The sequence below is a fragment of the Falco peregrinus genome, chromosome 4 (assembly GCF_023634155.1).
Source record: "Falco peregrinus isolate bFalPer1 chromosome 4, bFalPer1.pri, whole genome shotgun sequence".
Taxonomy (NCBI): domain Eukaryota; kingdom Metazoa; phylum Chordata; class Aves; order Falconiformes; family Falconidae; genus Falco; species Falco peregrinus.
In genome coordinates, this window is record NC_073724.1 from 3,547,996 (window position 1) to 3,567,777 (window position 19,782).

Consider the following 19,782-nt stretch of genomic DNA (forward strand, 5'->3'; position numbering starts at 1 on the left):
TTAGAATTACTTTGGCATAAAGGAGACTAGCTTTTCTTCTGGAGATTTTTCTAACACATTAGAGGATTTTTGGCCATGCTTGTCTCAACAGATTGATTTCTAATAGAATAGGAGGCTCGACTCATAAGGGAAGGTTTTTGATTAATTGTGTTTGTTATATTAGCACAAAGGAGGAGTTTTTTGGGGGACAGTATTTACATAAACAGCATTTATACAGCACAATATTTGCAATTCAAAAGCATCAGTGAGCTGCTCTGCAGGCAATAGAGAAGGGGATTGCTTTATCTTAAGTTGAAGTAAACTCATTGTTAAAGTAAATATGCAGTAGCAACACCACCTAACAAAGGGAACATGAATAATAACTTTTCTAATTTAAGCTGAATGTGGGAGGATATAGGTAGGCAGCAAAAGAAGTTGGAAACTGATTTCCAGTGTGATTCATAGAGATTTTCAGCAGTTGCTTGCACAGGTAAATTATAATAGTTGACATTTACATATAGCTTTTCACTTATTAAAATCTGATGGGCTTAGGGCTTTTTCTTTTCGGCAAATGAAATACTGAAGCGCAACAAAGTTAAGAAACTGGCTCATAGTACTGACTGTGTCAAGTGTCTTGACTTCCAGACACAGAACTGATCCACTGATTCTGCAAAATGCTGGTCACTTTTATGCAAGAGAAATTAATTAAGATGAATGGAATTGCCTATGGAAGTTAGCGGAGGATTTTAATAGCACTGGAACCGTACTGTATTGTCTGTGGCTTATGAACAATGGTAACCAAAAGAATGTACTATTGCTTTAATAAGGTTTTTAATTTTGTCCTGTGCTCCTTCATTACCAGTAACATCTAGAATCACTCCCTACCTACACATTTACCAAGACGAAGGGAGCTCCCAGTTGCCATTACATTTCCAACCCCTTCCTCGCACATCTTTCTTCTCATTCCACATTATACAACTAGATTTGGCAACATTTTTCCTTAACAGAGGTCAAAATTAGGTGTTCTGACACAAAACCAGAAAGCAAGAATAACCCAAATGATGTCCATGGAGTTCTCCTACATGCTATAAATGAAAGCACCATTTGACCCAATGGTAATACAAAGTGACTCAAACAATGATGACACATGGAAAAAAATTAGAAAGCTGAAAGCCAATAGTAATTTCCCAACAGTGCTTCCCACATTCTTAGGTCTTAGATTTTATTATCATTGCTTCTGTTAGACGCAATGTAAAAATAAAAATAATTAAAAGAACCACTCATACCAGTCTGTCTAGACGACCACTGGGAAAAAAAAAAAAAAAAAAAAAAAAAAAAAAAAAAGAGCGAGGAATAGGGTGGTTGTCCATTCACAAATTTGTTTAGGGCTGCCCTAGGAGCCTGCCAGTGTTACTGAAACATCAGCTTGTTGCTTGATTCATAAACTTCAGTTCAAAGCAATTACAATTCACTTTTACTTGCAGCTGATACCGATTTTGACCCAGCCTTTTAGAAAGGGTAATGGCATATTACTTCAGTATCATCAATTAAATACTTCATACTAAATGTATGTAAATGGCAATAATAGACATTTTAAATTCCTTTCCAGTACTTTGCAAGCAATTTTCTTTCAGCACTATAGAATATCAAGATTACAGGCTGTCAGTATCATTCTATACACTTTCACACTACATAACATTCTCCAATGAAATAGAGACACATTCATTAATAAGAATTTATTAGCATATTTGGAAGAGATCTGCAGTAAATCTTCACAGCACAAAACTAAACACAGCTCCATGCTGAGTCCAAAGCACGCATGTTACTTCTTAAAAGTGCATGTCAAGCATCTTCTTAAAAACAAACAAGAAAAAAAGAACGTCTCCCTCCCCCAGCAAAAAGGAAATGTATAAACTAACAAAAAAGCAAATGGTAGAAAACTGTATTTTGGACAAACCACGTCCACTCCAAAGAATTTTAATAGGCACCTACTGCGGCTTCTGGAATCATTGTTGCATGCATATCTCTAGTCATATTGGATTTCTCCTTCAGCTTTGACTGTAGTAATGTGTGTTCCATTACACCGATTTGTATGTCCATCTGAATGGTTTCTTGCTTCAGTTTTGTTAAGGCCTGTTTAATCTTCACTAGAGGAGCTGTTAAAAAAAAAAAAAAAAAAAAGAAGATAAACAGAGCAACTCTGTCAGCTACTTAACAGAAAAGCATTATTTTCTATAATTCACTCCTTAAAATTGAGTTGAATGAACAAAAGGGTGTTCTACTCTAAAGACATGATTGTACTGATACATCATTTTTAATATGCAAGATACTTTAAAGATAGAAATAGGCAATGACAATTTTGCTGTCTTTTTGACATCTAAGATCTGCATAAAGACGTGCATCAACATTAAGACAGGTCTGTCAATGATGTGTTTTCCTTGGCTGAGAGCTTTATCCCGGTACCTGACTTGGCATTTGGTAGAGACTGAAGACATCTTCAGCAGGAGGTCATCTCACCTGTGAAAAGCTATTAAAATGTTTTGTGCTCCATACTCTGCTTCTAATCCCTCACTTCCCACTATTATCACCCTAGGGATGCTGCTGCTGCATCACATTGCTCCTTATAATTCTGGGCTCTAAATTTTGTCCTGGCCCTTGGCCATGCTGTAATACAGAAAAGGTGTTGCAAGGCAGGAGAGTAGCTCCTTCACAGCAAAGCAAGGGTGCACAAAATTTCCTTAAACAGTAACACTTAAAGCTACTTAAGTAAATTAGCTGTAATGTTTACAGTTAAATATGCATACAGCTTGCATATTTAGCCCTACTGTAACACACACCAATTTGTTTCTGCATTTATACTCTTTATACACTTGCAACAGAATGCATTTATCAGCAAAAATCTCAAACAATCAAAACCCGAGTCCAAGACAATTAATTCAAATAGGCACGTAGCTTTAAGTATTAAAAAAGTCCAAACATCAAAACACCAAAATGAATTTTCTCACTGGCTCCAGCCAGCCTTAGTCAGGAAATCTAACAGCGACTGCTAGAAACTACTTCAGAATAAAAGGCGTGGAACCTCTCAGGTGTGAATTTCTTCCAATAAGTTGGTAGCTATTCAAAACAGACATAACCCCCCCCTTTTTTTTTTCTTTGATTTTGACAAATAATTTATCAAAAGGGGAAATCCTGGAATATCTACCTTCTGCAGACTTACATAACGTATTCACAGAGGTTTAGACTCCTGTTTTCCTTAGACACCTTTTAGAAATTAAATATTGATATTTTAGACTAGTCACTCAGTTTGGTCCTGTTTTATTTTTCTTTAATAACGGACAAATTATGTAGCTGTCACTTAGAAAACAGGTACTTGGTTTGAAGCAAAAACATACTTACCACCATCAGTCATACTGCTTCCTTTCTCTTCTGTTTCCTGCTTTACTCTCTCCAATACTTCTGTAATCTTAAAACAGATATTTTTTTTCTTAATTAAACCAGATGAATGTCAAGTTTAAAAAAGAAAACAACAAAATTCTCTGCTGAATAACTGCAAGTTTTAAAGAAATGAACTAAACTGTCTTAGTGGCATATAGAAGAACAATTTCTTTCAGCTGTTAAGAAAACTTAAATTTCACTAAATTAATGTTGTGAGAATTATGGCAGAAAGAGTAAAAAGCTGGCTGAACAGCATGGTGTTACTGAGAATCTGTGCATCCCAAATCAATAAAAATAACAGTGTATTTGCAGTTTTTGCTTGTATGTAGTTGTTGTATGATGCTGGATGGAAGACGGGAATCAATATCCCCGCAGACCAAGGGTCACCAAATGACCATGCCAGCTGCCCTTCTGGAAACGATTTCAGCAGGTTCCAGTGGAAACCCGAGAAACAGCACTGCAGCAAAAGAAGGTGCAGCAGCCAAGCCTGCTGGCACTGGTGCTAGTAGTAGGTATGTAAAATGCACGTGTGAAGAATTAAAAGTGCATTTTAGTAGTGACTACCTAGCAACCAGTTTGCCTTTACAGACACAGAAGAAAAAGCAAATATATGATTCTAAGGTAAAGTCTAGGTAATAATTCAGTATTTTTGCCTATAATATAAAAACGACCCTTCATTACAGCTCCGATAAGCCTTTTCAGTGACAAAACCGAAACATGGCTGCACTGTTATTGCATACCTACAGCGCTACTGGTATTGCTGAGGGGGCTGAGATTTGATAGAATGCTTGAAAGCAGATCAGTAGTAATATCCAGCGTGTCTAGTTTATCTCAGATACGCACCACTGCATCTACATAGTTTGTAGGCTGCCAATTAGTAACATATTAATCATTACTAATCAGTCAGTAACTTCCAAAGCACAAACACATTATAAATCTGAAGTAATTGTATTCTCTTTTTCAAGCTTCCTTCAGAGTGAAATAGAAAGAAACTCTAATTCTGCAGAATCTGTACGCTTAGAAATTGTTGCTAGAAAACTCCGATGAAACTGCTGTATTACCTCCTGAAGTTGGACTAGATGATTGTTGTAGGTCCTTCCAACCGAGCTATTCTATTATATTCTTAACCATCTCAAGCTTGTTTTACAATTTCCAGCACATTCCTATGGTGTGACCTATTTTATGTGACTACTCCAGACGCTTTATCATCTAATAAATAAAGTGGGTTTCAAATTGTTAATTTTAACTAAAAATAAGAGTTAAACTTTTCTTCTTGCAAAGAATTTATGGATGACTTGATTAATCCTTGATAATTCTAGGACACAGGTTATAGAATACAGAATATTTACCCTCTTTTACAAGCTGGGGAAATTAAGAGCTCACAATAGCTTACCCAACTTCACAAGTTAAAAATCAATGGCAGCCTGGGTTTAAAATTCAGGGACTGAACTAGATTGCCTCCACTAAACAAACAAATTAATCTTTTACCATGAGAACAAATCAGAAAGAGCTGGGTTCTTAAAACTGCAAACACTAACTAAATGCCAACTCTCTGACGGTTGTTTTAAAATAAGCAAAAGCAATTACAGGAAGATGTGTTTTACCTCTGAAAGCACTCTAATCCTTTCAGTTACTCCTCCGCTTCCCTCCTGGTACTTCTCTTTAGCCTGGAAAGAAACATGGGTTTTGCTGTAGTGACAAAGCTGAAGGAATGTATGCAGACAGCTCAGAGACACCACCAAAACTTGCTCTCACACGTCCCAGTTCCAGAAACCCTCCCACAAAGGCCTGATGACGTCTACAGCACTACATGTATGAAGAGAGGCTTGAAACATCAGCCCCTGTAATGACTATAGTTAAAAAAAAAAATTAAAGTTTAAAAAATTGTAATAGCCCTAATACATACACAGTAAGAAGTTATGTTTTCTAATCATTTACTGAGGAAATAAAGAAAATTTGCCAGGATGGAGACAGAATTGAATCCTGAAACCCAGAATACTTCTTCATCAACAGTAAATTACTATCTTGAAGTTTCTCAAAGTTTAACAGTAAGACCAAGAGAAAGCACCGTGGTCAAATCCTGTTAGCCTTATTTTAACATCATGCCCACGAGCAGGAGTGCTAGCCACATGGCAGCTCATACAGGCCTCCTAACTAAGGGATGAAAAAGCTTCTCAAACAGCACTGTATTGGCATAAAAGCTAAATGAAGCAAAGTAATCAGAGTGCTTTGTGCATGTTAGCACGAGTAATCAATGTAAGAGATGAATGCTGGACCGAGACTGTAGTTTTTCCACTCCTCACAGATGTGTGAACTTCACAGGGAAAGCAGAACTAGCAATTTACTAGCTACTCAAGATTGGCAACAGATTTACATAATATTCAGGCAATATTCCCTTGTAGAATAGTTGAATAAAAATTGCTAGTTTAGCTTAAAAACTATATAATTTGACAGCCAATCAACATTTCCCCCGCTTTATATCCAGCAGCAGAATTCACAGATAACTCCTCCGAGTCTTCTTTGCTTTCACCCTCACTTAATAGCAAGTTAATACTAGAGAAGACAACAACAAAAGACCAGGGCATTACCTCACTGAGCAAGGCTTGTGCTGAGCGGTACTCCTGAACCAAGTGCTCCAACTGATTGTTGATGTACTTTTCCCTGCTATTGATCTTTTCCAATGTTCTGCTGATTTCATTATGGAGTTTGTCAAGGTAACCCTAGAAAAATTACATTTTGTGGGTTGACAGTACATAGATAGTATGCAAAGAGTATTAAAACAATGCTGTAATTAAGAAAGGATATGGAAGCCTAAAGTGTGAGAGAAAAATAGGACAGAAATGCTGTGTTTAGCCAACAAAAAATATTCCTAATGTGTTCTGGTTTGCCTACCTCCAAAATACATTTCAAGCTTTACTGCTTCCATCACTCTCCCCACCTCCATTAATTACAAATGTCAATGTCAGTGAGTTACTCCAATAATAGTATTTGACAGTGTCTGGGGGTTTTTATCAGCACGTATTTTCAGATTGTACAATTGTATTATTCTATTTTACCCTCTGAAGTCAGGATGTACTTATGGTAATCTATACGTTAATGAACCCCCAAATCCCTGCGAATCCTCACATATACACTTCTTTCCCAGAAGATATTCTGCCAGTCCTGCTGTCCCTAATAATCATGTCATGTTTCCCTTTTTAGTTTTACAGCATTAGGACAAATAAAATGAAGGGAAAAAATAAACCAAGGTAGTTCTTAACGTATATCAAATAAATGAGAAAATAAAAATGCTGACAGATCAGCTAAATACTCCGCACATACAAGACATACCCTAGTTTCCTTCAAAGAAGATTCAATTCCATCCTTATGCTGATGCATTTGATCTACATGAATCCTCCAATCCTAAAAGAGATGCCACAAAGTAAAACATAGGTAAGTACAACTTTTATCTTTCTCTTGTTACTACACAAAGGCTGCTATGCAAGGCAGGGTCAGTTCTCTTTTATACTATCACTGTGTAATATTCTGCCACTGCCATGTTTATATCCAGAGGCACTTGCTTAATGTGACACAATTTATAAACCTCCTGAATGTCACACGTGACACTCGGATTCATAAACAAACACTGACATCCTCACTGATACCACAGTAGCTATGCTTTTTAGAATCTGTTTCATCTTTGTAGAACTGTTTCTGTTAGAAAATACTCTGGGAGCAAATACTGAAAATACTGATTATAGCTGCATTAGCTCAGCTTCCTCTTAGACAAAACAAGTGCTTCAGATACCCAACAACTACCAGTTCCAGACTATCAGATCTTTTTATTCTTACTAAATATTCTTACTATTATCAGGAAGAACAGAAAGACACAAGAGGGGCAGAAATACCTAAACTTGTTTTTTGATAGTGGGACAAAATTAGAAGCAGAAGAATTATTTGCAGTTTTTAGGTCACAGGAAACATGCATGGACGCAGGGATGGGGGATGAGAAAAGGTGCTGTTTTAACTCCATAGGTAGGCATCTTTTTCTCAGAAATCAATTCTAGTTCCCAAGCTTTATCACAAATTTTTCCTTATCAATGCAAACTTCTTACATCTCCCAGACCCAAAGCACAGCTGCAGACAGAGTGTGAGTTCAAAATGAAGCAGAGCAGCAGCACTGCAGAACACTGCTATTTCAGTATTGTGTTTCTGAATGTGCTAAAAATATTTTTAAGCTTTTGGCACTGTACTGGTCTAGGGGTGAAAAAAATATATTAATGTTAATAAATCTTTATTGCTTGAAATCAAACCTTAGGATACTTTCTTGTAAAATAGGCACTGTAAGGATACGTGGAAGATGACAGTGTTTGTTTCAGTAACATTATCTGATCAAGGATTTTATCAAAAAGGATGCTAAGCAAAACACAGAGAGGCACAAACCCGACCAAAAAACAATAATGGAGACAGTAAAAAGAAACAAACCTGGCCAGTTACACTAATGGCTAAGGGTATGGGAGCCCAAGAATGTATAGGTACAATTATCTGATAGAAGACCTTGTCAAAATGAGACAAAGAAAAAGGGGAGGAAAAACCCCAAACCTACAGAGACACAAATCTGTCAGGCAAACACTAACAGAGACAAGGACAAGAAACAGAGCCCATCAGTCACACTAACTGATGGGCTATCAAGAAACTGCAAGCATCACTTCAAAGCAGCTGAACCTGGCCCTTGCAACTGGTAAGAATGCAAACCTAAGGATTCTGGACGTTCCGGATGAGGGTTGGTGCAACTATACAAACTGAGGAAGCAACATGCAGGGGAAGGGGACTAAGGAGGAACAAACTGGGGGACAGAGAGGGGTGTAAGAGGGGCTAGTCATGTGTAAACTGTTGCCAGTGAGTCCACTTGTCTGCCTGAGCCCTGCGTCTGATCACAGCAGTCTGCGCTATTTTTTTTATTAAATTATTTTTTAATTCTCTTTCTCTGCAACCTTTCTCTACCCTGTGCATGTACAAGCACTGCAAGGGTGAAGTGCCAGCTGCTGGTGAGAGGTATGTGGAGCCAGCAATGGGAATCAGAACAGGGCTGCAGATGTCCCAGGCCTGTGGGGGGCTGCAGCCGGAGAGAGTGGGGGGGTCTCTGTGCCAACCACAGGAGCAGCTGAAGGTCTCAGCCACCAGGGCAAGACCAGCACGTATCCCAAAATCCAGCTACTGGGAAGGACCAGTGTGAATAAAGCAAGTGAGGGGCTCAGTACCAGCAACTAGAGCAGGACTGTGGGTCACAAGCTTGTGCTGCTGGTGCCAGCTACTGGAGGGGGGACAGGCAGCGTTTGCATCTCCCCTAAACCTGCTGTGCTCATGTAAAATCTGATAGCAGACTTAAAACTGAATTAACCATCAAGTAGTAGGCCCTAGATCTAGGCCTGGGTATGAAGCAGGCAGGGGGTGTACACTGGTACTCAGGGGGACCCACAAATGCAGAGTGCCCTTAAGACGCGCGCGTGAGTGTCTGCATCTGCTTGTTGGCAAGCATCAAGCTGGACTAGCCAGCAAGTGGAAGAGCAGCAAAACAGTTAAGATGGCCCAAGATCCAGGCAGGGGGATCAGAGAGACAGAAGGACCATGCTGAGAGTTGAGGGATCCATGAACGTGCACGCGTTACTCAATCTAGAGAGAAGGGGAGCTGTGCTTTCACCACTGAACTTCAATCTTCATTAGCTGAAGAGGCAGGGGGCCTGGCTGTCTATATTTACATTTTATGGGAGTCCTACAAGTGCTGTTGAAGACAGGGCCTTGTTTATGGCAGTCTGTGTAGCTGGCCATGTCAGGGTCCTCTGTGTGTCTGTGTGATGCACACTTCGCTACTGGCTGAACCTGTGAACAGGAAAGAAGCAGGAAAGAAGCAGGAGCTGCATCCACCCGTCTGGGATGGGGACCTGCGGGTCCCCAGGCACGTGGGGCTGGGCTGAAGCAACTGAGCAAGAGGAATTCCCAACCCCGGAGCTCTGAAGGATACAGCCACTTATACAGCCGCACACTTAAACATGTGCCATCCTTCAACCGCAGGCAGTTGCACTGACCTGAAGTGAGGCTGTTCCCCTGCGCAGGACATGCACTACCAAATGACGGGTGCTTGTGTCTCACTATCTCTGAAGAGCACAGCTGAGCATCTCCAACAGCTGTTCAGCCCATGAGGTTCACCTGCTGTCTACAATTGTGCTGCTGCCCGCTATCCTCTTCTGGAACAAAACAAAGGCTAGCAGAGAAAATGTGCTTATGTTGGGTTTTAAGTTTGCAGCAGACTCAAGATCTTTTGTTGGTCTGGTGACAGTTCTTCACAATTTGCCAAACTCTGGAGTTTAAATAAAAACTACAAATGCCTCCTGCTCTGCCCCCACCCCCTCCCTAGCCCAGGACTTCACAAATAAGATCTAGTTTTTAATGCCACTGATTAAACCATTAACCCTTTCCTGGTACTATGCTTACATGCATAGCCTAGGACACAGAATAGGATGCTTTTCTTGTAGAATAAAAAAAGGCCAAACACTCCTCTCCAGTTATTTCTGAAAACATGAAAGCACAGAAACTAGAAAAAGAAGAATCCTCCTTTCATGTTCATTTTGACATAATCCTTAAAGCCAAGAGATGGTACATTAAACTGGAACCTAATAAACCTCAGTTCCTACAGTGGCTTTAATTTCCCATGTATGTCTAAGTTTTAATTTCTTACTGTGAGAATCAAGCATGATGTTCTCTGTAACAGATGGGCTTGCCAAGGCTCAAACCAGGCAGTTCTTCACACAGAAGAATGCAGTAGGACAGACAAGCAATTTAGTGGACAGTTGAGAGCTTAGCCTGGTTTTGGCAAGATAATTATCTTTCACTGAATTCTGTATCACTGCTGCGGATTGCTCCAACATCCCAACTAGCTAGGTCACTACCAATGAGCAATTCCAACACTGCGCTGATCTGTGTGTGCTATACAAGCTCCTAGAAAGAAGGGTTACGGCAATGCCAGGAATAGGTCCTAGGTCTGGACTTGCCAAAAGATAGATGTCTACTTCTAAGCTGCTCATTCTTGACTGTTTGAAAGAGATCACGGAGAGAAATACACATTTCTAAAAAATTATGAATTCATCTTGAAGTGGTTATCTGGATAGGTAAGTAAAATCACTTTTAACAAGTACTCTTTTTTGCTGAACATAAGGAGAGACCGTGATGACTAGATCAGAGAGGTACAGACCTATTTTATTGTCAGGAAAAATTTGGCACGATTAATTCCATATAATCAATCTTTTATGTGGTTGACAAATGTTGAAGATAAGAAGTTCATCAGCTCTATTCCAGGAAGGTGTTTTGATAGCTGCCCAACTGAGGATATAATTTTTCAGAAGTGTGAATACACTGGAAATGTTTTTTAACAATTGAAGACGTTTCCACTGAATAAATATATGGACATAAATATACAGAAATAAGGTGCCCTGTAAGTAGCAGAAAAATTTATTCTTACATAATATTGGGGAAAAAAACCTACTGCAAATTATGGCTTCTAGGGTCAAAGTAAGCGACAAAGGTTCAGACAAGATAGCACTGGAGAGCCTGTTATTCACAATTCTTGGCATGACAAAAGAAAAAATTGTAAATGGGAAGTGGACAACACTGACTGAAATAAAACTTCAATCACCGTATGTGATCACACACACAAATTCAATCTCACATACCTTATTGTCAGTCCTGACTGTAACTTTCAGCTGTGGAAGCACACGTTCCACTTCCAGATTCCATTCTGCTGCATCTGTTGTGGACTGTAAAATCTCTTCTTGCTTTGCAGCGTCACTCATGTCCTATGCAAAAATCACAGAGTTTATATAAAAAAAAAAAAAAAACCACATCATTATGCATAGTAAGAACTGTTAGAAATCATGTTACAATGGCTTATAGTGTTCATAATCAGAAAAATATTTATGTTCAGAATGATTGAGACTACAGATGTAACAGATTAATGGATTTCTTGAATTCCTACAGATTAGGAATTAAAATGAATATAGCTTCTCATCATACTTACAATTGAAAAGAATGAAATGTATATAACAAGAAACCATAACACGTTCCAGAAATAAGGGGGGGGGGATGATGAAAATATATTCCAGAAAGTAATACTGTGTTTCCCTAAAACTCTCTGCAAAAATTTCTTGAAAATGTTTCCAGCAACCTTGCAGTGATACCAGTTTCGAAACTGGCTGCACATTTTTCTTTTAAAAATAAACTCAGACATTTCAGCTGGAACATTTTTTCAAGGTTAGACTATACAAGGATTTTCAGACTTAAATCCAAAAGAAATAAATTGCTGCTACAGATGTAAAAATCTCTCAACAGAGGACTGACGGGTAATAACTTACTGATCTGTATGTTTCTGCCTTCAGAACATTCAAGTCAATAAAATTTTCTTCATTGTCTGACTCTTCTTCCTGAAGGAAAGTTGCAAAATAAGACTTCAGTAAGTACTGCAAGACCTTTCTCAATGATTTTAGTTTGCAGGAGCACAAGAAAAGGAGTATTAAATTCCGCATTTCTGAACAAAACAAGACATGGAGAGTTTCTGATAATGGAGCTTGTATTTACTTAAAATCTTATGAGGATACACAATATCTGGAACAAGCTAGAAGATGAAAGCTACCCCAAATTTCCCTCAGGGTGCAACAGTATTTCAGAACTACACCAACTAACCAAGAAAAAAAACCCAAACCCAAGCCCTCTCACAAAAATTATTATCAACAACACAAAAAAATTATCAACAGTTGTATGGTAACCATAATATCTTAGGTGTTTCCTAAAGCTTTACAATAAAAATAAACCAAAACAAAAACCAAACCACAACCATACATGAACATAGTTTTCAAGATGTCATTCGCCCTACATATTTTGAATTGCAAAATGACACATTTTCAGTGTGCAGAGGCAATCAATTTGTTTTCTTGCCCAAGACGCTACATGCTGGGCTGACGGTTTTATAGATTTCTCTATTATAATCTCAAAATTGCATTTCTCAGTGACCACGATCAGCTCAGAGCCCATTACTGCATACGTAAACTCAAAAGATGCTTTTTCTGTGCACTATCCTCTATCTATACTGAATTTCACCTGCCATTTTATCACCCATACAGTTCACCCTTCTGCACCTGGCCCATCTGTAGCTCTCTGTTAGCTGTCTTTTCCACCCAGGTAAAATTTCATCATTCACCTCCTTTCTAGACAAATCATGAAAACTACAATACAACAGGTCTTAGCGTAGAACCCTTGAAGACTCAGTGAAAACCTGGGCGCTTATTCCTTTACCTTACCTAGTTTTTAACTAACAGGGACCACTTCATTTTCTTCTGGCATGTTTGGGCCCTAGTCCCCTTAATACTTGCAAGAAATTAATGGTGACTAGATTGGGACTATCTTGCTAAATGGACAATATATTATTTGTGCAGCACTTAGAAGACCATATGACAACACTGCTATAACAACAAGACTAGTTATCAGAACTGAGAAGTCAAACTATGCAGATTTCCTTGCACACCCAGCCTCGCTGGCTACTGCTGCCTACCTAATACGAGCTACCCAGTTCCCCAAGATTTACAGAACTAGGCTTGTCTGTCAGCCTCATCAACTTTATTCAGAAGAATCAGAACCAAAGAATAACCAATGAACGTCAGCGTTAGTATTTGACTGCTGGAAGTACTGCTAAATTCAATTATGGATATAGCTAATACATCCAGGACATACAAATATATTGGCAGCAACAATGGACTTGGGGGGAAAAAAAATTGCATTGTCATATAATTATTCCCTGTAGAACCATTAGGGGCTCTAGAAAGTGATTATCCACTTTGTATAAACCTAGCTCAATGGTTTTATTAACAGGTAAACTTACAAAAGCTAATAGAACATGTTATTTGTGAAAACATGGCCTAAGATACTACCTGATAGCAAATATAGAGGTTCTTTGAATGGTTTCAACTGTGCTTTAGCTAACTGTTTCGTCTCCACTTCCCAGTTTTAAACGGATTAGGCATTAACAAGACACAGAAAAGAGCAGACAGCTAACTGTTTTCGTATCTAAAGCTTTTAACCAACAGGTTACATTTTTTTGAGGCTGATCAAACACACAATACAGAATGTCTTTTATTCTTCTCAGAATTATCCATGACTTCTTCTGTGGAGACTTCAAAGCTGACAAAAATGCAAGCAGACATCCATATAACAATGTTTGCATATTGTATGGAATTTAAGAATAGAAGTTTGGCATTTTCCTTGGCTAATAATGAGAAAAATAATGCAATACTTAGGAAAACTATGAGAAGAGGAAGAAAATAAGCAAATTCTTCAACTGTTACATTCTTGTGGACTACTGTGTTATATAAATTGGGACTATAATCAGAACCATATGATAATATTGCTGGCAGTCTATTTCCAACATTTATGACCTTTAATTTTTCCTAAGCACTTGAAAAATGTGAACACAAAAATGGGATAGTTGTGGCATTTTCTATCCAGTATTAATGGGCCTTAATACACCAGAAAAATGTTTTCTTCTCAAGTAATTTACTGACACGTGAGCACTTCCAGGCACACAGCTTTCAATATTTTGGTTTTGCTCTACATTTACTTTGCACAGAACCATCAGCTTTTGGAGAAACTGGATATGAAACAAACTTCTTTTTGTAATTTTCACTTTAACTGTCTGCAGTCAAATTCCTTCTCCAAAAAAGCCTGCTGACTTGTTTAAGTCAGCAGAAGAGGACTCACTTCAAAACTGACAAGAGGCTTGTGAAAGTGACAATGTCTTGAGATCACATTATACTACCAGCTTACAATGAAGCACCTTCTCTCATAAAAATCATCTTCTCAGAAAGTCAACCACCGAGAAATTACTTCTGTTCAACATCCATCCACCAGTAAGTCCTAAAAGCATATTTGAACTTACAGGTGTATTTCATAGGCTGTTTCATAGACACGACAACTTCACTGTAGTCATTATAGTTAAAAAGCAGGAACAAATAAAACAGTTGATCCTCAAACACTGACTCTACGTAATTTTAATGTATGGTTAGATTCCACTTCACTTTCCGTTAACTATAAATGCAGAGAAGAACATATGCTCTGTCCCGAAGAGTTAACAACCTTATCTGAAAGGAAACAAAAACTCTACAGCAAAGCTGACAATGCAGGAATGGAGATGCACTGTCATTTGGACAGGGCAATTGAACAGCTAATAGAAAAGACTCATTAAACAAAACTGAAGAAAATGAGCAATGAGTAAAAATTTCCTCATAGTTGAGCAATACTAATAATCAAAACCAGTCAGGTAAACCTACCACAACATCCTCTTCCAGTTTATTAAGTGTTAATTCTGCGTTATCTTCTGTTATTTCTTCTTCTTCTAGTTCTTCTGTTGGATATGCTGGCCTGAAATTAGTTCACAGAACAGCACAACTTTTAAACACAGTACATGGGAAATACCTCTAAACTGCTCCTAAGCAAACAGAACATTTCATGAGAATTATGGGCAAGGTTGAATGTGACTAGACAGCAATTATAAAATTAACAGTCAGCCTTAAAAGTCTTTGTTCATCTTAGTCTGTCTTAAAAGTAAGGGCTAGTTAAAATGCCCAGCAGTACAGTACATTCATACTATAAAGACATTTGGGGAGTATTTGTTTTCGCTTTTGGTCTAACCTCTTAAAATTCAAGTGCAAGTCACCATCGACTTACTTTCAGCCTACAGTAAAATTTGTGTACTAACCAGAAGTAACAGTAAAATATTTCCAAGGTAGAAATTACTTCACTATATCCATTTCAAAACCCATCATAAAGAAAGAATGAAATAACACTTCTAAAGAAGTTTTCATATACTTGAAATTGTCTGTCATCTACTTTCTCCTAAGATTTGCTTCAGATTAAATACTCAAAGTTACTGTAGCCTACTTGTAACATGACCACATACTGTGCAGCCCTCCAACTGAAGAGGTCAAGAATTTAGCTATTGACTGATAGGACCTAAAAGGACACAAACTGTTGCAACTCAACTGTCAGATTAACAAGCAGTTATGCATAGGAAAATGACCAAAAAATATCATCCACCAGACCTTTATTAATTAGCTAAGTTTATTAATGGCCCACACTCACCCTGCTGGTAATAGACTAAATCATGTGAAATTGCATTAGGAATCAATTGGTCCCACTGCTTCAAGCCTTGTTGAATTTTGCATCTCATGAAACATCAAGTAACTTTGGTTTTAGTCCTTACTAGTTTTTGTCTTTACAATTACAACTTACATTTGTTTGCTGAAAAAAAATGCATAAGGGAAGATGCTTAAAAGTGTACTATACCTTTTCCAGCTAAAGCCAGTGTATTTCAAGGCTTCTTCAGCCAAACAGTCAAGAACATAGCACACTTGCTCTCCGTAACCTGCCTTTAATTTTGAGGGAGGAAAATCCACAGGCCTTTCCTAAAATAAAGAGATGTGCTGTTTACTAATGGCTGCTCAGCCTGAGCTTCCTCTCAAGGAGGTAACAAGATTTTTTACACTTAAACCAAAGTGTCCATTGTGTATGAAGATTTTACTAATGTTAACTCATATTCTTCCCCTATGCAGCTCCAATCAGGCAACAGAAGAGAAAACAGCAACCCAAGGAGCACATACAGCATCAAAATCCTAAGGCACCTGGTACAAGGATACTCACAGACAGCAGAAAAGTCAGAAGCCACAAGGGAGCTAGATGGTCAAGCACACAAGTGATACGCTAGCAAAATAAGAACAGCTATGGAGAAACTCAAGCACTGAGACAACCACCAGCTTTTCAACATTGTCTTGTTTGTTCCAGATTTTATTTATAAAATATTTTATTTATAAAATTTTTATTTACTGCTGTCCTGCAGAATAAACATCTTAGTTTGTTACAGTTTAACTCCTTTAGAGAAGTGCTCTTAACATCATTCACAGCTGCACCACAGTATAATCTTCCGTAAGATCATACTTCAAGTCAATATACTCTCCTGACCTTTGGCATTTTGGTTTTTTAATATTGAAAAATATCCCAATAGTTCCTTGCACTTCATGCAGCCTTTTACTCCTTCACAAAAAAAGAGAAAAAAACCCAAACAAACAAACACAATTCTAAACCATTTCCTTCACTAAGAATTATACCATTGACTTTGGCAGGAGCAGGATCACAAGCACTGTGCAACCTTTCCAGATAAAATCTCTAAATTACTACTATAAATGAACAACACTACAAGAAGTAAGCCCAATTTAATCCATTGTACGGACTGTGGAACAAAAATAATTTAAATCATATATGATATTGTAAGACTGGTTTTGTAAAAATTTGCAAGTAGGTAGAGATGGTGTAAACTTCCAATTAACTAATTAACATACTGCAAACTTATAGATAGGAAAAGTCTGTCCAGTCCTCAGGAACATAATCAGACAGGAGAGGAAGTGTGTCATTACTGTGACTTCTGAAGGTGATGCACGTGCTTGAAATATGCTTGGGAAAACAGCATGTTCAACACTTACAAACGATCGCAATTCTGAGAGTACATTTGCTATTATTGCATTGGGGTCATCACACTCCTGCGGCTGTTCGAAGGGATGTCCTGCTTTAGTGATAAGCCAAGCAGCAAGGGTGCAAAACATAAAGAACTGCTCACCGGGATTAGTGGGCAGTGCAAAGTAGTGCCTGTTTAAAAAGGGGAAAAAATGGTAAATATTTTGAGCTTTTGAAGCTCTTACAGCATTATAGGCCAGCAAAGGCTAGAGAGGAGTTTCTTTAACTGACCTTCTCAATGAGTGATCCATCTGAACTAAATTCAGGATGCCTAGTTTCACACAAACCCATAGTAGGCTAAGTTTTCTACACGCAGCTATCTGTTTAAGCAAGTTATTAATCCAAGCTTCCAAGGAATTGAATGGAAACCAAGTAGTTCTCTCCCCTGCCAGCAGGACTATACAGCTTCAGTTAACCACCACCAAATTTCCCCAGAAACCCAAGTTACTCCTCTTATTTACCTGAGCAGTCTCAAGTCACAATGAGCTCAGTTCTGTTCTCATCTAATTTTAGGGATGCAGAATCCATCTCGTGACTTCATAAAATACCACCACTGACTAATTAAAAGTCTATGCAATGGATTCATTAAAATGGTCCTTGCATAACATAAAATACTTAAAAGCTCAAAAGAATGAAAAGTCAGAGATCTGCAACTGCCAATAACTTGTAGGCCATGACTGAGCTGAGATTTAGCAAAATCTCAGGCATTTTTCATAGGGCAAGTGATTTACACTGCAAGAAAAAAATCAAATTTGAAAAATATGCTCTGAACAGATTGGCAAAAGTGATTGATAGTTACTGTCAATATCACACAGCAAACAGCCTACTTGAAAAACAAAATTAAAATGATCCACTGCTAAAGCTTTATATCTTTACCCATGACACTGGAAGCCAGGGTGGATTTGTCTCACCTTTTATCTACTTCAGAACACACGGACAAATGCTTTAGAAGCACATATTGCTTTCCATTAAGGGAATTTAGACAAAAAGCACAAAGAAAGGTGTCTGTTTTGGGTTATATGACTATGCCTTTTCAAAAATCAGTAAGTAAATAAACTTTGCACAGAGTGACCACATGAAACCTTGAATGGTACTTCCCTAAGGAGGTGAGAACAAATTTACTAAGCCTCACTGCCTAGAGACGTGTCTTCTTCCTGCATACTGGCCTTATGCATGCCATTATTACCACAGTAACTTCACCTCCTGTTGCCTTAACACCCCCAAATACTCCTCCTGACAACAGCAACACATCTAGTTCCTTTTGCTCCAGTTCCCCAAATCTCTTCCCCTTCCCATAGTTCTCAAGACTGGCAAGAGGCTGGTTTACTTAAATCAATGCATAAGCTCAGATCAGGAGCATGGTTTTGGAGTGATCCTTCTACCCATCCTCACCTACTGTGCTTCGAGTTGCTTTAGAGAGCAAGGTACACAAACTGAATCTATTTCGGATCACAGTAAATTGAAAGATGTGGTACTAATGAGAATTCATTAGTCAGACCATGATTTGTCCCCAAAAAATGTGCACACAGGATAGTCAGAACCAATTGCTTCCCTTTGCAGACACAGCTGCTCACTAAGGTGGACGAAGGTTTGCTTCCTGGCTGCAAATACTGATGGCCTGACAGCTGGCTTATAGCCCCTGTGCTTGTACTCCAGCATCTTTCGCAACAATTAGGACAATCTTTTTCCCCCTACCAAACCATTGCTTACAGAAATCTTAACTGTGTGCCATGCTGCTGTGGAGCCTAGTTAGAACTGACAGATGGATTTGGAAGTTATTTGGGCTGGTGGATATTGGGAGCACAACAGTCCCATTTCCCAAGTTTCCCGTCTCCCACCATTATTAAAAAAAAAAGAAATAATTACATACTAAACAAATATGTAGTAGATATGAGAAATCAGAGCTAAAAGCAACAGGTCCAAGCCCCCTTACAAATACCACAGCCAAGTACTTACAATACAAGAAATTCACTTTGAGTTATTTTTTGCACAGATACACTGGCATGTAGCTACTGGGGGCAGGGAAGATCAAGCGACGTATTTACTTATCACATCTCAGCCCTCAGCGGGACCTCCCATTTTTAAAGCTTCAAAATCACACAGGGAGCTGCGGAGCTGTCTGTCAGCCTCTGCCCTGACCCGAGCGCCTCGTCCTCCGAGCGGCAGCCTCCCTCCCCCGCGGTGCGGCCCTCGCTGCGGCCCCGGCAGCTCCGGGCCCTCACGCCTGGAGCTCCGTGCCACGCCGGGACCCCGCCCGCAGCCCCGCGAAAGCCTCCCAGGCCAGGCCGCAGGCCTCCCTGGGGCCCTCCGCACCCCCGGGCAGCGGCGCCAGCCGGCCGGCGGGGCGGGCGAGGGGCACCTGGAGAGCGGCCGCATGTTGTGAGGCCGCAGCGCCTCATCCTCGTAGTTCAGCAGCTTCAGCTTGTCCAGCAGGTCCTCCATCAGCACGAACGTGTGATAGGCCGCGCCCGGGCCCCGCTCCGCCGCCGCCGCCGCCGCCCCCTCCTCATCCCGGTCCCGGTCCCCCACCCCGCGCCGTGGAGCCCCGCCACCCCCCACGGCCTCCTCCGCCATGTTGGGGCCCGGCCGCCGCCGCCACCCGTAACCGAGGCAACCAGCCCTACCAATCCCCACCCGTCTCGTCCTCGAAGCCCACCTCCTGCCCCAATCACACGCCGGGCGGCTGCGCCTGCCCATGGTGAGGACCAATAGTGATGAAGCATTCTAGGATCATCAGCCAATCACTAATCCAACTCAGCGACAGGGACCGCCTCACCTCGACTC

General features: G+C 39.6%; 1 protein-coding gene across 1 annotated transcript; it reads right to left on the reverse strand.

The window, feature by feature from the left end:
* Window positions 1-1,700: 1,700 nt before the first annotated feature.
* Window positions 1,701-19,572, reverse strand: IFT57 (intraflagellar transport 57). The gene is made up of 11 exons (XM_055802580.1): window positions 19,358-19,572; window positions 16,968-17,130; window positions 15,778-15,896; window positions 14,763-14,853; window positions 11,799-11,867; window positions 11,121-11,243; window positions 6,745-6,816; window positions 6,003-6,134; window positions 5,019-5,081; window positions 3,376-3,442; window positions 1,701-2,135 (listed from the first exon to the last, which is right to left on the reverse strand). Exons 1-11 carry the CDS (start codon window positions 19,570-19,572, stop codon window positions 1,957-1,959), a joined length of 1,293 nt encoding a protein of 430 aa, XP_055658555.1. The 3' UTR covers window positions 1,701-1,956.
* Between the last annotated feature and the right edge of the window lie 210 nt (window positions 19,573-19,782).

Coding starts and splice junctions, on each gene's coding strand:
- IFT57 (XM_055802580.1), bottom strand. CDS start 19,572: ATGGCGGAGGAGGCCGTGGGGGGTGGCGGGGCTCCACGGCGCGGGGTG. Junction 15,897..16,967: donor TCTCAGAATTGCGATCGTTT/GTAAGTGTTGAA, acceptor TCTTTATTTTAG/GAAAGGCCTGTGGATTTTCC. Junction 6,135..6,744: donor CTTCTTTGAAGGAAACTAGG/GTATGTCTTGTA, acceptor TAATTTTTCTAG/GGTTACCTTGACAAACTCCA.